Source organism: Aquarana catesbeiana, linkage group LG01, assembly GCF_042186555.1.
Source record: "Aquarana catesbeiana isolate 2022-GZ linkage group LG01, ASM4218655v1, whole genome shotgun sequence".
NCBI lineage: Eukaryota > Metazoa > Chordata > Amphibia > Anura > Ranidae > Aquarana > Aquarana catesbeiana.
The window spans coordinates 596,496,994-596,517,712 of record NC_133324.1 but is presented as its reverse complement, the minus strand read 5'-3'; the positions used below and the strand labels follow the sequence as shown (position 1 = coordinate 596,517,712).

The 20,719-nt window shown below is 42.3% G+C and overlaps 1 protein-coding gene and 1 pseudogene across 1 annotated transcript in view; both read left to right on the top strand.

The window, feature by feature from the left end:
* The window catches only part of WRN (WRN RecQ like helicase), a 248,909-nt gene that overhangs the window by 59,556 nt on the left and 168,634 nt on the right, over window positions 1-20,719 (top strand). The window contains exons 12-13 of the mRNA XM_073598473.1: window positions 2,903-2,978; window positions 19,599-19,666. Coding sequence (XP_073454574.1) covers window positions 2,903-2,978; window positions 19,599-19,666 — 144 coding nt within the window. The remainder of the gene's footprint in view (window positions 1-2,902; window positions 2,979-19,598; window positions 19,667-20,719) is intronic.
* Window positions 5,525-5,643, top strand: LOC141124997 (5S ribosomal RNA; annotated as a pseudogene).

Below are 20,719 nucleotides of genomic sequence, written 5' to 3'. Positions count from 1 at the left end.
GATTTTATCAGCGTTTTGCATAGGCGTCAATGCGTGTTTAGCCGTGTTTCTCTGCCTCTATTCAAAATCAATGGTTCTCTATGGGAGCCCAGAAGACTTGCGGTGCGTCTTGTGTGATGAGGATGAAGGGGAACCCCTGCCAAAATGAAAAAAATTGGCATGGGGTTCCGCCCCTCAGATGATACCAGACCCTTCGGTCTGGTATGGAAAGTGCTATAGTTGCAGACTAATGAGCCTTCCTCTGAGGAGTCAGCCTTCTGCTGATGAAAGATATCATTTTGGCCCTTACTGATGCAAGATGCCACACCTTGAAATGGGAGGATGGGTCTGTTGCTTCTACCAGTATCTGGCCTTTGGTCTTTTTCCCTTTTTTAAAGGCCCTAAGGCTTTGAAATTTTTTTCTTAATACCTTCTGTTGGAGTTGTTTCTGTATAAAGGTTCGAAGCACCTAATCAGGTTTTTGCTTTTCCACTTCTTTGCTGCTTAAAATGGTCTGTCTCTGCTGTGTATCTGACCATCTCACACCTTAACAAGTTGCTTACTATTCCAGTGGAGGATGTCCCTTCCTTTAGGGCACATATGTCAAACAAGGCCCGCGGGCTGAATGCAGCCCACCAAGCCTTGTCATGTGACCCTCACACCTGGTTTGGAGCTGCATTATGCTGGAACTTTAGTCCACCACCTCTGGTACTCGCTCTCTGATCCTGCTCCCCACTGTCTTCTGTGTTTACAATGGCCAGCTTTGCTCTCAGGAACTAACAAATCCCTACAAGCACTCATGGCAGAGCTTGGAGGGGACAGATCTCCAGAATCTGAGAGGGAGAATGATCTTCCTGCAAGGTGAGGCAGAGTGGCATACATAGGGAGGTACTAGTGCCAGGTCAGGTAGGAGAGAGAGATACGAAGAAGGTTTGGGAAAGGGGGGGTTGGGGTTCCACACTGTGCACAGTGCACCCTCAAACCCTGCAGTCTGTACACAATGCACCACTAAACTCTGCACTCTGTACGTAATGCACTCCTGAACCCTGCACTCTGTACATGGCGCACCCTTCACTGTGCACTCTGTACATGGCGCACCCTTCACTGTGCACTCTGTACATGGCGCACCCTTCACTGTGCACTCTGTACATGGCGCACCCTTCACTGTGCAGCCTGTACATAGCGCACCCTTCACTGTGCAGCCTGTACATAGCGCACCCTTCACTGTGCAGCCTGTACATAGCACACCCTTCACTGTGCATTCTGTACATAGTGCACCCTTTACTGTGCATTCTGTACATAGTGCACCCCTGAACCCTGCACTCCTGAACTCTGCACTCTGTATGTAGCGCACCCCAGATACAACTGGCCCTTTGAAGGCAACCATACTGCTAATGCGGCCGGCCCACAGTGAGATTGAGTTTGACACCCCAAGGGTGTCCACTGATAAGAGACTGGAAGCTTTTCTAGGCCCATATTTTCCTTGCAGGCTTTATTTTGCACCCAGTTATGGCTGTAGTTCTTGTCCCCAGACCATGGCTAAATAGGTTAAATCCATTGAATGTGATCTCACTGGTGCTAACATTGACCCGCAGATCATTGATTACATGATGTCTCTAGCTTTGAATTTTAGCTGTGATGACTTGTTGGATCATCTGTCTCGCATTGGCCTTATGTCAGTACACCTGTGCAGGGCTTTGTGGAGGATGGGCTGGACTGTGGAATTTGGTTACAAGAAGTGTTTAATCCGCACATCCTTGGATGGTATCCTCAAAGATGCTACTTGTGTAAGAGTACTTTTCTTCCCCAGCTAAAAAAGTCTAAGGAACAAACATGCGAGTCTTCTACATTTTTATTACTTCTCTGAAGTGCCCCCTGTCCCTTTGACTTAGTTCTCCAACCACACACAAGACCTGGCATTTCAAGTCTGCCAAATCTACCAACAAGCCCTTTTTGGCATTAAGGTGTGCCCCAAATTCCAAAGTGGGGGGTATCTGTCTTCATTAACAGATACTTGAAGGTCTTGCATCCCCCTTGCCCAGATGCAGAGGTTGTTTCCTAGGGTTATAAACTTGAGCTTTGTTCCCTGCTTATTCACTTTTTAACCACTAATCTCCCTGTATTCCTTCAGAACCTGCTGATCTCCATCAGACACTCTCTGGACTCTTGGACTGAGAGCCACTGCTCTCTGTTCCAAGCTGACTGTGAAGTGAACGATCAGCGGTTAAGTGATAGTTCAGTTCTTGGTCTTAGAGCCGACGTAGTAGAGCTGCAGCCTGGAGGTGAGTATGTATGCATGTGGTTTTTTTTTTTTTTTTTTTTTTTTTTTTTTTTTACAGCTTAAATTTCTCCTTTAGCATTGTGCTATTCTGTGATGCCTAATTGTTTAAAAATGTCCCAAAAGTTAACTCCATTATTTAAAATAGTAATAGCCGTTTGCAAAATGTTTAGCTTTTTGCAGTATAGTTATGTCTTGGCTATATTTATGCATTTATTTTATGGTTCTTGATAAAAAAAAAATCCAATGCTTTAAAAAGATAGTAAAGATAGTTCTGTTGGTGCTATATAAATCCTGTATGATAATAATAATAATGCTAAACTTTTTATATATTGTATTTTTCTTTATGAACTACAGCGGATTACGATGCAGTGTACTGCGTCACAAAAAAACTCTGTGCTGAAAAAAAAGTACAGCATGTCCTATTTTTTTTTTCAGCACACACCATTGCAGTGCAGTAATTGGAACTGAACTGATAGGACATTAGGCAAATTACCTTGTCTGTGTCTTAGAACTATTGAGCATGGCAGCTCAGCGTACCCCAACGCATATGGTGTGAAAAGGCCCAAATAAATATATCCCAAGGTGTTGCCTTTTATGGTATTTTTTTTTTTTTTAATTTTCTTTTACATTTTTTCCAAACAGATCCAAGTGTGCCTGAACCAAATACTGACCAAATAGCTTGCTTGAAGACCTATTTTGGTCATTCAGGTTTTAAACCGTAAGTATACAGCGTAGGGATCAGGCAGCATTTTTCGTTTTTTAAAACTATGATATCAAAAACATTAAAACACTATTATGCTTCAGGTACTCCGAAATGTTTGCAGTTAACATGATGCTATTCAACTAAAGAGTTGTATAATTGATGATGTTATATATTGTATTTGTTGAATCCATTGCAAGGCCTCCATTTTCTTAATCGTACATCAGGGGACACAGAGCCATAGTAATTACTATGTGGGTTATAGGCCACCTTCAGGTGATGGACACTGGCACACCCTAAGACAGGAAGTTCACTCTCTATATAACCCCTCCCACTACTGGGAGTACCTCCGTTTTTTCGCCAGTGTCTAAGGTGTTGGTCACAAGTAAAGATGTGCTGTGCTGAGCTCCACTGGAGCAATCCTTGCTGGGGCTAGCTATGCAGCTGGATCCATTCAAAGTGTCTTTTTAGACCGAATTGAATGATACCCAGGCCTCGTGGCAGAGAAAACGAGGTTTAGCCCGTAACGCTTCTCTTTTTAGAGAGCTGGATCCTGGGATCCAGTGCTTTTGGTTTTTACAGCCATACGTTTTTTCTGGCAGGGTGCTATTACGGGTCCAGGAGTGGGATTCCCCGATAATAGGGGGCCCCAGTTCCTGAAGGTTTTTTAAATGGAGCCCAACGTGAGAGGTGAAGATTGGGTCTGTTGGTTTTACCACAGAATTAGATCATGCTTTGTCAGCAGATGCTGACAGACCTCTTTCCGGCTAGCAGTCACAGGACTCAAGTAAGATGCTGGGGGGGGGTTCTCTAAAAAACACCCCCCACCCGGACAAAAGCTCTCCCCCTCTTTCTGAGTAGAGGGAGAAGCAGAACGATCGGCGGATGCTGCTCCGTTCTCCACCGCCTCTGTACAGCGGTTTGTCATAGCCCTCCTCCTTGACGCCCCCCCCACACGCACATGCATGCCAATCCTGACGGATCGGAGGCCCACGCGAGCACGGGAAAATGCTCGTCTTTGAAAAGAGGAGGGTGGAGGGCACGGTGGGAACATTGAGTGGGCGTGGCTTAGCGCGGCATTGGCGTGCAGCAACATCCAGTGTGGGGGTATTTTTAAAAGGCTCCATTTTTTTGCTGACTGCAGCTGTCGGAGAGACTTAAAAGCTAAAAAGGGGCATGTAAGTGGTGACACAGGCATTTCCTTTGGCACATTTACTAAAATGCATCAGGCTGAGCGTTAAATAGCAGTGGCAGTTGCTGGACTATTTGCTCAAGCAGTAGATGTGATTTCTTCTGGTAGTCCCTTTGCATTTGTGCATTGGGCTATGGTCAGAAGGGGGGTAGAAGCACCCCAAAAAGGGCTTAAAAGGGACTCCTAAAAGCTCTAAACACTCTACATTGGCATTTTCCCCTGAGAGTTCTGGGGTGGCCGGTCAGAGTAAGCGATCAGGGCTATCAAATATTGCAAGTGTTTTCAACACTGCAGCCCCTGTCTATTTTACTCAAGGCATGATGGGATTGGCTTTAATCGCATCCCAGAATGGGAAAAAATGCGATTTCCCTCAGGGGACTGTGAGAAGGCTGATGACTCCTCTTCTGAGGGGTCAAATGCGGGGGGATCAGCTTCACAATCTTAAAGATTGATGGTGCAAGTCTTACTGAATTTGTCCATTCCACAATTTTTGCTACTCTTTATTGAGTCGGTTGATATGCCCACTGTTTGGGTTCACTAAAGCCTCCTCAAGCTGTGCATGCCTTTCCTGTCCATTCATTGCTGGAAAGGCTTATATACTCTGAATGGGATCACCCAGATAAACATTTTCTCCCCCCTATAAAGTTTTAACACTTTTTCCTATGGAGGAAAAAATCACTAAGAAGTGGAAGATACCAGCAATTTTTGCTGCTATATACTCTGGGAATGAAAGTTTGACCTGTCCGATAGACAATGCTCAAATGTTTATGGATCCAACGGATAAAAAGTTGGAAATTCCTATTAAAAAAAAACACTTTTTTTTTTTTTCTGATGTCTCAACCTGCGCTAGCAGCAATTGATGTATGTAAGTCTTTAAAAGACCAGTCTGAACAGGTGCTCAAGCTTATTCCTGATTAGCAGGCCCAGGATTTAGCCGAGTTACCAGCATTATGTTTGGCAATAGATGCCATGAGAGATTCTATTCTTCAAACCTTGCGCCTTACGCTTGGCTGGTGCATAGGCATAGAATCTTATGGTTTAAAAATTGGTCAGCCGAAGCGTCATGCAAAGCTCCTGGCTAGTTTTCCTTTTCTTGGTGAACGGCTGTTAAGGGATGATTTGGATAAATGCATCCAAAAAGTTTTTTGTGGAAAAAGTATCCTTTTGCTAGTTTAGAAGAGGAGTAAACATATTTCATTTAAACAAGCTCCTTCTCCAGTGCCAGGAGCATCTGCTTCCAGGCAGTCACGACAGCTTCCGCCATCAAGTTCAAGAAGGAAACTGAAGCCTCCTTATGAGGGGGCACCCCCGCTCACTCAAGTGGGGGGAAGACTTCCGCAGTTCTCAAGGGTCTGGCAGGAAGAATGTCGGAGCCTACTGCCAGATTACCCTGAAAGTGCCAGATCTCGTCTGATCTCAGTAGCTAAGCAGGATCGAGCCTGGTCAGTAAATGGGTGGGAGACCGCCTAGCAATGCCAGGTGCCGTAGGCTGCAGATGGGTAACTTCCCCAATAACTCTAGGGTACTTGAGTTCCAAATGTCCCTGTCTCCTTGTTTTCTCAGACATTCCAGAGGAAAAGAAGTCTCTCTTTCAAGCATCGGACCATCTTTTGTCTCAAAAGATTGATCTTAGTGGTTCCCATGCAAGAGCAGGGATTGGGGTTTTATTTAAACCTTTTCACGGTACCAGAGCCAAGTGAGTATGTCAGACCCATTCTAGATCTCAAAGATCTAAAACCGGTTCTGAATATCCGCTCTTTCCGCATGGAGTCAATCCGATCAGTGGTCTCCGTCCTACAAGGTGGAGAACTTCTGGCGTCAATAGACATCAGGGATGCATACCTCCATGTACCTACACTACCGTTCAAAAGTTTGGGGTCACCCAAACAATTTTGTGTTTTCCATGAAAAGTCACACTTATTCACCACCATACGTTGTGAAATGAATAGAAAATAGAGTCAAGACATTGACAAGGTTAGAAATAATGATTTGTATTTGAAATAACATTGTTTTTACATCAAACTTTGCTTTCATCAAAGAATCCTCCTTTTGCAGCAATTACAGCATTGCACACCTTTGGCATTCTAGCTGTTAATTTATTGAGGTAAGCTGGAGAAATTGCACCCCACACTTCTAGAAGCAGCTCCCACAAGTTGGATTGGTTGGATGGGCACTTCTGGCGTACCATACGGTCAAGCTGCTCCCACAACAGCTCAATGGGGTTCAGATCTGGTGACTGTGCTGGCCACTCCATTACCGATAGAATACCAGCTGCCTGCTTCTGCTGTAAATAGTTCTTGCACAATTTGGAGGTGTGTTTAGGGTCATTGTCCTGTTGTAGGATGAAATTGGCTCCAATCAAGCGCTGTCCACTGGGTATGGCATGGCGTTGCAAAATGGAGTGATAGCCTTCCTTATTCGGAATCCCTTTTACCCTGTACAAAGCTCCCACCTTACCAGCACCAAAGCAACCCCAGACCATCACATTACCTCCACCATGCTTAACAGATGGCGTCAGGCATTCTTCCAGCATCTTTTAATTTGTTCTGCGTCTCACAAACGTTCTTCTTTGTGATCCAAACACCTCAAACTTGGATTCATCCGTCCACAACACTTTTTTCCAGTCTTCCTCTGTCCAATGTCTGTGTTCTTTTGCCCATCTTAATCTTTTTCTTTTATTGGCCAGTCTCAGATATGGCTTTTTCTTTGCCACTCTGCCCTGAAGCCCAAAATTCCGCAGCCGCCTCTTCACTGTAGATGTTGACACTGGTGTTTTGCGGGTACTATTTAATGAAGATGCCAGTTGGGGACCTGTGAGGCGTCTGTTTCTCAAACTAGAGACTCTAATGTGCTTATCTTCTTGCTTAGTTGTGCAACGTGGCCTCCCACTTCTTTTTCTACTCTGGTTAGAGCCTGTTTGTGCTGTCCTCTGAAGGGAGTAGTACACACCGTTGTAGGAAATCTTCAATTTCTTTGCAATTTCTCGCATGGAATAGCCTTCATTTCTAAGAACAAGAATAGACTGTCGAGTTTCAGATGAAAGTTCTCTTTTTCTGGCCATTTTGAGCGTTTAATTGACCCCACAAATGTGATGCTCCAGAAACTCAATCTGCTCACAGGAAGGTCAGTTTTGTAGCTTCTGGAAGGAGCTAGACTGTTTTTAGATGTGTGAACATGATTGCACAAGGGTTTGCTAATCATCAATTAGCCTTCTGAGCCAATGAGCAAACACATTGTACCATTAGAACACTGGAGTGATAGTTGCTGGAAATGGGCCTCTATACAACTATGTAGATATTGCACCAAAAACTAGACATTTGCAGTTAGAATAGTCATTTACCACATTAGCAATGTATAGAGTATATTTGTTTAAAGTTAGGACTAGTTTAAAGTTAGCTTCATTTAAAAGTACAGTGCTTTTCCTTCAAAAATAAGGACATTTCAATGTGACCCCAAACTTTTGAACGGTAGTGTATATTTCCCGCTCACCAGAAATATCTACATTTCGAGGTAGAAAATCTTCTTTTTCAGTTTGTAGCTCTGCTTTTCGGTCTAGCTACTGCACCTCAAGTATTTATAAAGGTCTGACCCCTCCTGTAGTCGGATTAAGGCCCCAAGGTATAACTATTATAGCTTACCTAGACGATCTGCTCTTGATAGACCAGTCGGTAGCCGCTTAGACCAAAGTATGATCTACAGTCAACTACCTGGAATACCAAGGTCGGATTCTCAACCTAGAGAAATTCCCCTTAAAAAACTATCAAGGAGATTGGAATACTTGGGTCTGATTATTGATACAGCCCAGAAAAAGGTATTCTTGCCCCAGGCGAAGATCAGTTCCATAAAGGAACTGATTCAGATGGTCAAAGCAAAGAAGAATCCTTCTATTCGACTTTGAATGAGGTTGTTGGGAAAGATGGTGGCTTCATTCGAGGCCGTTCCTTATGCTCAGTCTCATTTGAGGCTGCTGCAAAACAATATTTTATCGGCTTGGAACAAGTAGGTCCAAGCTCTATATTTCCCAATGTGTCTGTTAGGTCCAAGCTTTATATTTCTCAATGTGTCTGTCTCCAGGGTGCTCCGGAGCCTCAGTTGCTGGTTGATAACCAAGAATCTGCAGAAGGGAAATCTTTTCTACCAGCTATCTGGAAGATGGTAACAGCAGATGCCAGCCTTTTGAGTTTGGGAACAGTCCAGGAAGAAGCAACTGTCCAAAGGAAATAGTCCTGATCAAAAATTACCTTGCCCATCAACATTCTAGAGATTCGGGCAGCGTGCTTGGCCCTGAGGGCCTGGATGTCCAGGTTACGGAATTGTCCTGTCAGGATCCAATCCAACAATACCACAGCAGTGGCCTATATCAATCACTAAGGGGGCACGATAAGTCGTGCGGCCTAGAGAGAGGTGAATTATATCTTAACTTGGGCAGAAAACAATGTACATTGCCTATCGGCAGTTTTCATTCCGGAAATAGAAAATTGGCAGGCGGACTACTTGAGTAGCCAGCTGTTGTTTTCGGGAGAATGTTCCCTTCCCCCCCAATATCTTTCTGGCAATATTGCGAAGATGGGGGATCCCAGACGTAGATCTGTTTGCGTCCAGGTTCAACAAGAAAATCGACAACTTTGTGTCAAGAACAAGGGATCCGCTAGCATGCGGAACAGATGCCTTGATGTTCCCGTGGAATTAGTTCTCACTGATTTATGCATTTCCTCCTATTCTGCTGCTTCCACAACTGCTTTGCAGGATCAAGCAGGAAGGGAGATTGGTGATTCTTGTGGCCCGGCATGGCCCAGAAGATCTTGGTATGCAAAGATCATAAATATGGCGGTAAGGGACCTATGGGCCCTTCCACCATGTCCAGACCTTCTCTCGCAAGGTCCGGTATTCCATCCTACCTTAAAAATGCTAAATTTACACCCCAGGAAGTATGTCATAGGTAGAATCCTTGACTTTCTGTAGATGGGGTTAGAAATGAAGCTGGCCTTGCATACTATCAAAGGCCAGGTTATGGCCTTATTGGTATTATTTTAACAACCACTTGCTTCGCTTAATCCTCCAGGTTAAGTCACCCCTAAACCCTTGGGACCTGGATTTAGTTCTGTCGGCATTGCTGAAACAGCCTTTTTTGAGCCGATACAGCATATTCCCTTGGTGCTTTTGGCAAGGAAACAAATTTTCTGGTAGCCATATCTTCTACAAGAAGGGTATCAGAGTTGACTGCTCTTTCTTGTAAAGAGCCATATTTGATTACCGTATATACTCGAGTATTTTCAGCACTTTTTTTTTGGGCTGAAAGTGCCCCCCTCAACTTATACTCGAGTCACCGCCGTCTGCCTACATGATCAGCGTGTCATGCAGGCAGACGGCGGCCAGCGTGTGCTATTACTATTCGGCGGCGGCTAATTACTGTTCAAAAGCCGCGCCTCCTCCTCGTATGTGATAGGCAGTGAGTGTATTATTATTATTATTATTATTCAGGATTTATATAGCGCCAACAGTTTACACAGCGCTTTAGTGTACAGCCTATCACGGACATTCTCTCATCCTCGTCCATGGTATGAGGATGAGAGAATGTCCGTGATAGGCTGACCACTGACTGCTGGAGTTGGATGGAGTTTTCTGCCTATCATGGTTGAGGAGGAGGCGCGGCTTTTGAACAGTTAATGGCACCGAATAGTAATAGCACACGCTGATCGGTGCAGAGCGGCACACGGAGGCATGCACAGGACACAGGTAGGATGCACACATACGCAGGACACATACGCAGGACACATACACAGGTACATATACACATATACACATGACACAGGTACAGGACACGTGCACATATACACAGGTACAGGACACATGCACATATACACAGGACACATGCACATATACACAGGACACAGGTACAGGACACATGCACATATACACAGGACACAGGTACATGACACATGCACATATACACATGCACATATGCACAGGACACATGCACAGGACACAGGTAGGTATACAGCTGCAGATGGGCACTGTTGACCCTCTTTTTCCACTTACAGTAGCTGCTGCATTTCTCACCCTTGTCTTATATTCGGATCAATAAGTTTTTCCCATTTTTCTTGTGGTAAATTAGGGCCTCGACTTATACTTGAGTATATATGGTATTTACAAGGATAAGGTAGTATTACTTCTTCATCCTAACTTTCTACCGAAGGTAGCATCTAGTTTTTATCCGAACAAGGATATTGTTCTACCTTAATTTTTTCCAGAACCTGTTCTACGGAAGGAAAATGTCTGCATTCTCTTGATGTGGTGAGAGCACTCAAGGTCTACTTGAAGGCGACTGCTCAGATTCAAAAAACGGATGTTTTGTTGTGTTGCCTGAAGGTCCTGGAAAAGGGACAGGCAGCATCGAAATCTACTATTTCTAAATGGATTCAGCAAGTAACTGTTCAGGCTTATGGTTTAAAGAGGAGAATTCCACCCTCTAAAATCAAAAGCGCACTCCACTAGGACTCTCAGTGCTTTGTGGGAGTGCATCATCAAGCTTCCATGGTCTTCAGTCCATACATTTACCAGATTTTATCAGGTTAATGTAAAAAGGCATGAGGATATTGCCTTTGGGCGTAGTGTGCTGCAGGCAGCAGTATAACTACTCTAGTCTTATGTTGCCCTAATTCTGTTGTATCTCCCTCCACTCAGTTGGCATTGCTCTGGGACATCCCACATAGTAATTACTATGGCTCTGTGTCCCATGATGTACGATTAAGAAAATATGATTTTTATAACAGCTTACCTGTAAAATCCTTTTCTTTGAAGTACATCACAGGACACAGAGGTCCCTCCCCTCTTTCTGGTATACACGTGTATTGCTTTGCTACAATAACTTAGTTACTCCCAGTAGTGGGAGGGGTTATATAGGGAGTAACCTTCCTGTCTTAGGGTGTGCCAGTGTCCATCACCTGAAGGTGGCCTATAACCCACTTAGTAATTACTATGGCTCTCTGTCCCGTGATGCACTTCAATGAAAAGGATTTTACAGGTAAGGTGTTTTAAAAATCCTATTTTTTTTCTTAAAGCGTATCTATACCCAAAAACAAAAATGTAATATATTGTAGCTTACCAATAATTGGATGTAGTGGCTGCGTTAGTTTTCTTTTTTAAAGCTTTTATTCATTTATTTTCAACTGTTGTTCAGCTAGTAATACACCTCCTACGTTGGGGTGGCTATATTCACTTCTCAACTGTATCTATGGGGGAGCAACTTAGTCAGCTTGGACAGCAGCACCGTCAGTCAGTGAAGAGGGTAGTGTAGATGGATTTTACGTAAGTGACCAACAATTTGAAGCCTAACTCCAGATAGCTAGGTGAATAAAACTGACCATTTTAAGCACCCCTGTCTATTTTACTGGGATGCGATTAAAGCTGCTAGCCAATCCCATCATGGCTTGAGGAAAACCCTATTCATTAAAATAGACAGGGGCTGCAGTGTTGAAAACAATTGCAATATTTGATAGCCCTGATCGCTTACTCTGACCGACCACCCCAGAACTCTAAATTACATTCTAAAATTAAAAAAAAACACTATTATGCCAAAAATAAATATTCCTTTAATTAAAAGTGTCTCCTTGTATGATTATATGGAGGTGAAGACAACTAGAATACAGAGAGCTAGTGAAGCCCCTTCGTTCATGCAATAATGAATTTAAGTTGGGAGAGTGCAATAAAATCACCTCCTAAAATCTGTTCACAAAGTCTTGCTGGTTTACAACTCAAATATTTCAGCCTAGAATGGAAAGGATTACTGCAAAGGCTTAAATTAGTAAAGTTATGCAGACACATTACATTTGGAAGAGATTTCAGTTGCAAATTGCTAAATAGGCACTGCACAGGGCAGACAGCCCTTATGAGCAGAGGGAGGTGCTGATGTCGTCAGGATGGTTCAGGTTCTAGTGCACACTCTAAAGCTGGCCGTACACTATACCAAGTATCACTAAATGGCAGACTGTGGTCCATACCAAGTTCTGTTTGGGCCGCTACACAGCCAGTCCCCAGTGAATGACAACCCCCCCCCCACACACACACACACACACACACACACACACACACACACACACACACACACACACACACACACTGCAATGATTGGTCGTGGGGACCGTTGTGATCTTAAAAATTAATATCACATGTTTGCACCACCCCCAGCATCACAGGAGAAGGGAGGTGAAACATCCTCCATCCAAACCTGCAGCCTGCTCTGACTTCCTGATGCTAAAAGGTACAGGGTCACTCTGATGGGGACACTTGATGTAAGTGGGGACACCTGATGTAAGGGGGCACTTCGATGGTGACACCTCATGTAAGAGGGGAACTACGATGGGACACCTCATGTAAGGGGGCTCTTCAATGGGGACAACGCATGTAAGGGGGCACTTCGATGAGGACACCTCATGTAAGGGGTCACTTCTATGGGGGACACCTCATGTAAGGGAGGAATCCAGTGGGGACACCTGATGTAAGGGGGCACTTCGATGGTGACACCTCATGTAAGAGGGGCACTACGACAGGGACATCTCATGTAAGGGGGCTCTTCAATGGGAACAATGCATGTAAGGGGGCACTTCGATGGGGACACCTCATGTAAGGGAGGAATCCAATGGGAACTCATGTAAGGGGGCACTCTTTCCAAATGCTATGGAAATGGTACATTTCCTTTTTTTTGCTAGACCTAAAATGACTACATATATACTAGGATCTGAATCCTAGCACAAAAATGAATTTCAAACCTCTGCTGGAGAAACAGTATAATGACCAGACCTTGCATTTTAATTTAGTACCCTTTGCACTATTTAGTCAGATTGTACAATTTCTGTACAATCTTGTTGAAATATATCAAAACTATATGATAGAAGGACTTACCTAAACAATCTATTTAGATTTGCTCAGTGAGGCTGGCTCTTGCACTACATAGTTGATGGTAGATTTAAAGCACACTCTGAATAACATCTAGCTAGCTTAAGATATGCCAGTGCTACCACCCATTGTAACTGGTACCCTGATTTGGACCTAGTTATTGCCTGGTATACAGTGGGGAAAATAATTATTCGTCCCCCTGCAGATTTTGTAAGTTTGCCCACTTATAAAAAAACTAAGGGTCTATAATTTTTATCATTGGTGTATAAAAATCGCAATAGAGTAATATTGATTGGTTTGCGCAAAAGTTATCATGTCTACAAACTACGGGATAGATTTAGGGACTTTTATTTTTTATTGTTTCTACTGGCTGTGGCGGCAATTTGCGATTTTTAATGGGACTGCGACATTGCGGCAGACAAATCTGATCCCAAATTACGCTTTTTGGGGACCAGTGATATTGTTACAATTATCAGTGCTATAAAAATGCACTGATCAATGTAAAATTGATACTGGCAGGGAAGGGGTTAACACTAGGGGGCGATTAAGGGGTTAGGCGTGCTCCCTCAGTGTGTTCTAACTGTAGGGGGGATGGACTGTTAGGGACATGACAGAGATTGTTGTTCCCGATCACTAGAAACAGTAGATCTCTGTCATGTCGCTAGGCAGAACGGGGAATCGCCTTGTTTAAATAGGCAGTTCCCCGTTCTGCTTCTCCTCACCGAGATTGCGGGTCGTCGGCAGACATAGAGTCCGCCCGACCCCCGGGCACGCTGCTGCAGTGTGCAGAGAGCATGAGAGCGTGCCACCGGCGGCGCACACCTGCGTGAGCCGACGTACAATGATGGCAGTCCACGCAGGGGGGCCAACCTGCTGCAGTACAACTGCGGTGGGCGGTCCTTAAGTGGTTAAAAAATCCAGAAAAAACACATGATACAAATGTTATAAATTGAGTTGCAGTTCTGTGAGTAAAATAAGTATTTGATCCCCTAGCAAAACATAGCTTAGTACTTGGTGAAGAAACCCTTGTTGGCAAGCACAGAGGTAAGACGTTTCTTGTAGTTAGTGACCAGATTTGCACAGATCTTAGGAGGGATTTTGGTCCACTCTTTACAGATCTTCTCTAAATATTTAAGGTTTCTTGGCTGTCGCTTGTCAACTGGAATTTTCAGCTCCCTCCATAAATTTTTTATAGGGTTGAGGCCTGGAGCCTAGCTAGGCCACTCCATGACCTTAATGTGCTTCTTCTTGAGCCACTCCTTTGTTGCCTTGGCAGTATGTTTTGGGTCAGTGTCATGCTGAAAGACCCATCCATGAACCATCTTCAGTATTCTGGGAGAAGGAAGAAGGATCTCATCCAAGATTTTACAATACATGGCCCCGTCCATTGGCCCCTCAATGCGGCAAAGTCGGCCTGTACCTTTAGCAGAGAAACAGCCCCAAAGCATAATGTTTCTACCTCCGTGCCAATGAACATCTAAATGATTCGGAGAAGGATTGGGAGTAAGTGCTGTGGTCAGATGAGACCTAAATTGAGCTCTTTGGCATTAACTCGACTCCATGTTTGGAGGAAAAAAAATGCTGACTATGACCTCCATCCCTACAGTCAAGCACGGAGGTGAAAACATGATGCTTTGGGGCTGTTTCTCTGCCAAAGGTACGGGCCATCTTTGCCGCATTGAGGGGCCAATGGACAGGGCCATGTATTGTAAAATCTTGGATGAGAACCTTCTTTCCTCAGCCATAACACTAAATATGGGTCATGGATGGGTGTTCTAGCATGACAATGACCCAAATAGGGCTGCAACTAACGATTATTTTCATAATCGATTAGTTGGCCGATTATTGTTTCGATTAATCGGTTAATAATCTTAAAAAAAGTGTGGTGTATAATTTAGTTAATATGTAAAGTTTTAAAAAAAGGCAATTTATTCTTGTATATCTCTATGCAGTGGTAAATATAAATAACCAACTATATGGTTAGGGAGCAAAAAATCTAATCCACTCTGAGAATAACAGACAGAAGAGATATACTGTATATACTATTAGAGGAGATATATACTGTATATACTATTAAAATGTGAATCTGGTAAATATCATCAGACTCCGAGATCAAATTTTTTTTATTTAACAAACCATGTCTTCCTTCAAAAAAAAAAATGTTATTTTAAGAACGTTCGTTCGATTTTCTAATCGTTAGTGGGGTCAAATCGACATTCATTTTCAATCACAGTGACAGGAAAATTTTGAGATAATAGCAAACTTCTTGGTCAAAGGAATTTTCAGACAGTGTATGTGGTTTTCGTTCAGAAATTACATTCGTTTTAAAAACAGAATGTTAAAAACTAAGTGAAAATTTCAAACAACATTCTTTCATTCAGCGAATGTACAAAGATTTTTCGTCTGAATATTAAGTCTGAAAATTGATCGGTGTGGCCAGCATAAGGCTCGGTACACACCTATGCAGTTTGCTTTTGATCTGTTTCTGCAGTGATTTTTGCTGTGCGTTTTGACTTTTGCGCATGTGATTGTGCTGCAATTTGCATTTTTGCATTTATTTTTAGCCAATTTGTTGTTGGGAAGAATAAAAAAACAAAAACTGCTGCAATAATTACATGCTTTTCTGCAGCTTTTCCATTGAAGTATATTGAACCAAAAAAAGCACCGTTTTGCATTAAAAAAAGTCCCTGACCCTTTCCAAATAGGCAGCAGCTGAAAAAAGCATAGATGTGAACGTGTCCCATAGGAAACCATGTAAATGGACTGTAGTGCGTTTCTGCAAAAAGCACTAAACACATAGATGTGAACCAGGACTAAGACGTTTAGTAACATAATGGGGTTAAAAAAAAACTAAAATTAGCCCTTTATAGTACAAAGAAAAACAGATAATCACTACTGTAAGGGGTTCATTTTTTTACTGTAGAACTGTGGAAGTAATATTTACAGTAACGATGATTTGCTCTTTTTGTACTATAAAGGGCTTATTTTATTTTTTTTTAACCCCATTATGTTACTGACTGATTAATCGATTATGAAAATAGTAATCGATTAATTTCATAATTGATTAGTTGTCGATTAATCGATTAGTTGTTTAAGCCCTAGACCCAAAACATACCGCCGAGGCAACAGTAGAGTGGCTCAAGTCCTTAATCCTATATAAAAATAAATGGAGCTGAAACTTCGAGTTGCCAAGAGACAGCCAAAAAACCTTAAAGGGGTTGTAAACCCTCAAGGTTTTTCACCCTAATGCATTCTATGCATTAAGGTGAAAACCCTTCTGTAGTGCAGCTGCACCCCAGAGCCCCTCTTTCTCTTACCTGAACCAGATCGATTCAGTGACAGGGACAAGCACAGCAGCTCCAGCCACTGTCTCGGGTCCTCATTGGATAGATTAATAGCAGCAGGAGCCATTGGCTCCCGCTGCTGTTAAATCAAATCCAGTGACACGTGAGCCAGGGGGCAGGGCCGAGTCCTGCTGTCTGTGTCAATTGACGCAGTAGCAGGACTCGGGAGCTCGCCCACACGAGTGCCCCCATGGAATGCGGCTCTCCGTGGGAGCAATCGATGAGGAGCCAGGAGCGCTGCTGTGGGATCCCAGAAAAGGATGATCAGGGCCCCTCTGTGCAAAACCCTTGCACAGAGGAGGTAAGTATAACATGTTTGTTATTTAAAAAAAATAAGAAAAACTTTACAACCCCTTTTAAGGATTTAGAGAAGATCTGTGGATAAAAACCCTATCTGAGATGTGTGCAAACCTGGTCACCAACTACAATAAACATCTTACCTCTGTGCTTGCCGACAAGTGTTTCTCCAACCAAGTACTAAGTCATGTTTTGCTTGGGGATCAAATATTTATTTTACTCACTGAACTGCAAATTAATTTATAGCATTTGTTTTATGTGTATTTTTCTGCTGGATTTTTGGTTGATATTCTGTCTCCATCATTTAAAATACACCTATGATAAAAATTATAGACCCTTTATTTCTTTGTAAGTGGGCAAACTTACAAAATCTTCAGGGGATCAAATAATTATTTTTCCCACTGTTTCGAAGAATACTTGCTGAAGAGAAGTAATGTAAAAAATGAAAGCAAAGCAGAAAAAACATATGCAGTACATCTTTGCAAAACATGTGACAATAGTTTATACCAGTTTTACTGCGGTAGGTTGGCTCGGCTGGGCAAATCGACGTTACCGTATGTCACTTTTCCTTTTAGCCACTAGGGGCGCTCGCAGCGTGTGCCCGGAGCCGATGCGAGTGTCTGGCAGGCGCGATGCCCGCCGGGCACCCGCGATCACTCGTGACAGAGCGAGAGATGGGATCTGTGTGTGTAAACACACAAATCCCGATTCTTTCAGGGGAGTAGAGACAGATCGTGTGTTCATACTAAGTATGAACACCGATCTCTCTCTCTCTCCTAGACAGTCCCATCCCCCCTACAGTTAGAACACACCTAGGGAACACAGTTAACCCCTTGATCGCCCCCTAGTGTTAACCCCTTCTCTGCCAGTGACATTTACAAAGTAATCAGTGCATTTTTATAGCACTGATCGCCGTATAATTGTCAATGGTCCCAAAAATGTGTCAAAAGTGTCAGATTTGTCCGCTGCAATATTGCAGTCCCGATAAATATCGCAGATCGCCGCCATTCCTAGTAAAAAAAAAAAATAATAAAAATACCATAAATTTTATCCCCTATTTTGTAGACACTATAACTTTTGCGCAAACCAATCAATATATGCTTATTGCGTTTTTTGTTTTTTTACCAAAAATATGTAGAGGAATACATATCAGCCTAAACTGCGGAAAAATTTGTTTTTTTTTTTTTTAAAAATGTGGGATATTTATTATAGCAAAAAAGTAAAACATATTGTGTTTTTTTTTTTTTTTTTCAAAATTGTCGCTCTTCTTTTGTTTATAGCGCAAAAAATAAAAACCGCAGAGGTGATCAAATACCGTCAAAAGAAAGCTCTATTTGTAGAAAAGAAAGGACGTCAATTTTGTTTGGGTACAGCGTCGCACGACCGCGCAATTGTCAGTTAAAGCGAGACAGTGCCGTATCGCAAAAAAATGGCCTGGTCATTGAGCAGCCAAATCTTCCGGGGCTGAAGTGGTTAAATACCCAGAAAATACAGAAAAGTTACCTTTTTATCTGAGAGAATTAAGCTCCGATACCAATTTTGGGTTGACAATGCACATTATGAATATGAATTGTGAACTGACTGGTGTCAGCTCTGTCCATGCTCTTTTGCTGAATCAAATAATTGTCCTCTTATCTACAGCTAAAGGACTAATTCACTTGTAGTCCAAAACACCCAACAGAAAGCCTAGGACAGCTCTAAATTTCTGTAGAGATCCACAGTATTTTTCTTTTTGCCCCTTTAACCAGACATGACATAAAATTATTTAAATGGTATATTTAACCAGCCAAACATAAGCAAATACACAGCTCATTGTTAGGATTTACATACACTTTAATTCTTATTGATCAGGGGTAAGGATTGATTGCTACACATGAAAAAAAATGTTGCTTTGACCTCCTATCTAATAAAGAAAGTAACCAGACTGTTTATGTGTCTTACTATATTATTGATAGTTTAGCTTTCTAATAAAATTGCTGTTTCTTTACACAAGTAAGCTAGTTAGGTGAGCAAAGCTCAAAAACTTTTTCTTGTAAAATCCAACCAACATGAAACTTATCATAGGTAGATCGTAGGTTGTTGATACTATTTTGTCACATTATTAGTAAGCAAATCAAATTAATCAGCACTTTACTTTCAGTGTTCATAGTACTTTATATGTAACTGTTATTATTTATTAAAATACCTGATATGGACTACACATCCAGATCAGTTACTAGGTGCTGATGTTGAGTTCAGGACAACTGTGGAAGAGGCTGCATTATTTAGGCTTCATGTACACTGCTGCTGGTAAACGGACATTTAGGAGCAGTTGGGTGTTTTTTTTTTTCAGCTGCCCCTGAACTCTCCTCTGTTATCTTATCAGTACATGTAGGCAGTGGAGTTTAGAAGCATTTTTTTGTAAAGCAAAGAAACGCGTTCAGGACGGATGTTCAGAGGCATTTGAAACGCCAAATGCCTGTAACAGCTTGTAAACGCGGTAACTCGCATTTAGCCGCGTTTCGTTTACAGGCGTTTTTAATGGAGATACATTTTTGACTATGAAAAAAAAGCTTCTAAAAGCAAACGCGGCTTAAGGCGACATGAAAACGCAGAAAAAGTGACGTTTTTAAACATTGGTTACTATCTGTCAAGTTAAATTGTTCAGGAGAGCTTTCAAAACGCCCCATGTACATGAAGCCTTAAAACAAGTCAGAGATGACCATACTTTTACCCTCACAGATTCCCTTTAAGATAAATGGAGTGGACCCTTTTACTTCAGCAGGGTGTCCTGGATAGCACTAGTAGCTCAGTTATTAACAAATGCTGCCTTCAGCTGCTTTTTTTAATTACTAGGTTTACTAATTTTATTAAATCTTCTGTTCTATAGATTTTTGCAATCATAACGATAACATTTCTTCTTTAACGCAGAGTTCAGTGGAAAGTCATTCATTCAGTTTTAAAAGAAAGAAGAGACAACCTTGTTGTCATGGCAACAGGTAAATGCATTATAATGCAGTGCTGCACTGAAGCAATAACCGCACAAGACAGTGATTTCTATAAATGGTCTCTGTAGTCAACCTCTGCATCACAGAAGTGTAGAGGGAATCAGGCTTTTGGCTGCAGCATTGCTCACATTCTGTTTCCTCAGTCTTTTATGGCAGGCAGGGGGAGGGAATGTGAAAAACCAGGGGTAACACATGAAATGAAGAACAAGAGGGACATGGAATGAGGAACAATAAGTATGTTTCAGCCCCCTCCTTAATTACATATTGTTTTTGCATTTTTTAGTACTGCACAAATGATTTACTCGAGAAAGAGAATCTTTAATTTTAGTGCAAATCCTTTAACACTTCCAGTACTTCCAGCTCCAATTAATATAAATCTGTCGAGAAATGTGGAGGATGTTATTGCTGACCCCCTATAGAAATGTTATCTGCCCACTTATGGGTACAGTACTTTCTAAATTACTTACCCAGAATAAACATGCAGATCAGCAAAGAGAGAAGTCAGAACTCCTGATTCAATCATTTAGAAAGTACCAAAGCCTTTGGATCTGCATGACAGCCAGGAAACTGACATTTTAAGACTGGTTAGCAATGGCAGGTTTTACTGTTTATGTCCACACTACAGGTTCTCCCTAAATCTACAGAGTTACTGTGTTAAATTGTTTTAAGACAATTGTGTTCACTCTCACCTACCGTAATTCCTTTTGAACAACTGTGCAGTGTTCCTTCAATTCATATCTGCCAGCTGGTGGGAGTAAAGCTATGTAACACAATGTGATTATGCTCTGCTGCTGGCAGGGCTATTATAGGAAGTGGGGAATAATGTTATTAGCAAGTTTACTCTAATGAACGCCGTAAGTGAAAACCCTGTTTGATGCAAAGCCTGTCATACATGAGGGACAGTTTCCACCCTTATATGTTCATAAGTTGAGGTTTGTGTTGTGTTTTTACATCTGGTGATTGTAAAATTCTAACTAAAGCTGCCCATACTCTTTGCCATTTTCAGCCCATTTCTGATGAATTATGCAAATTTTGCTCAGTCGT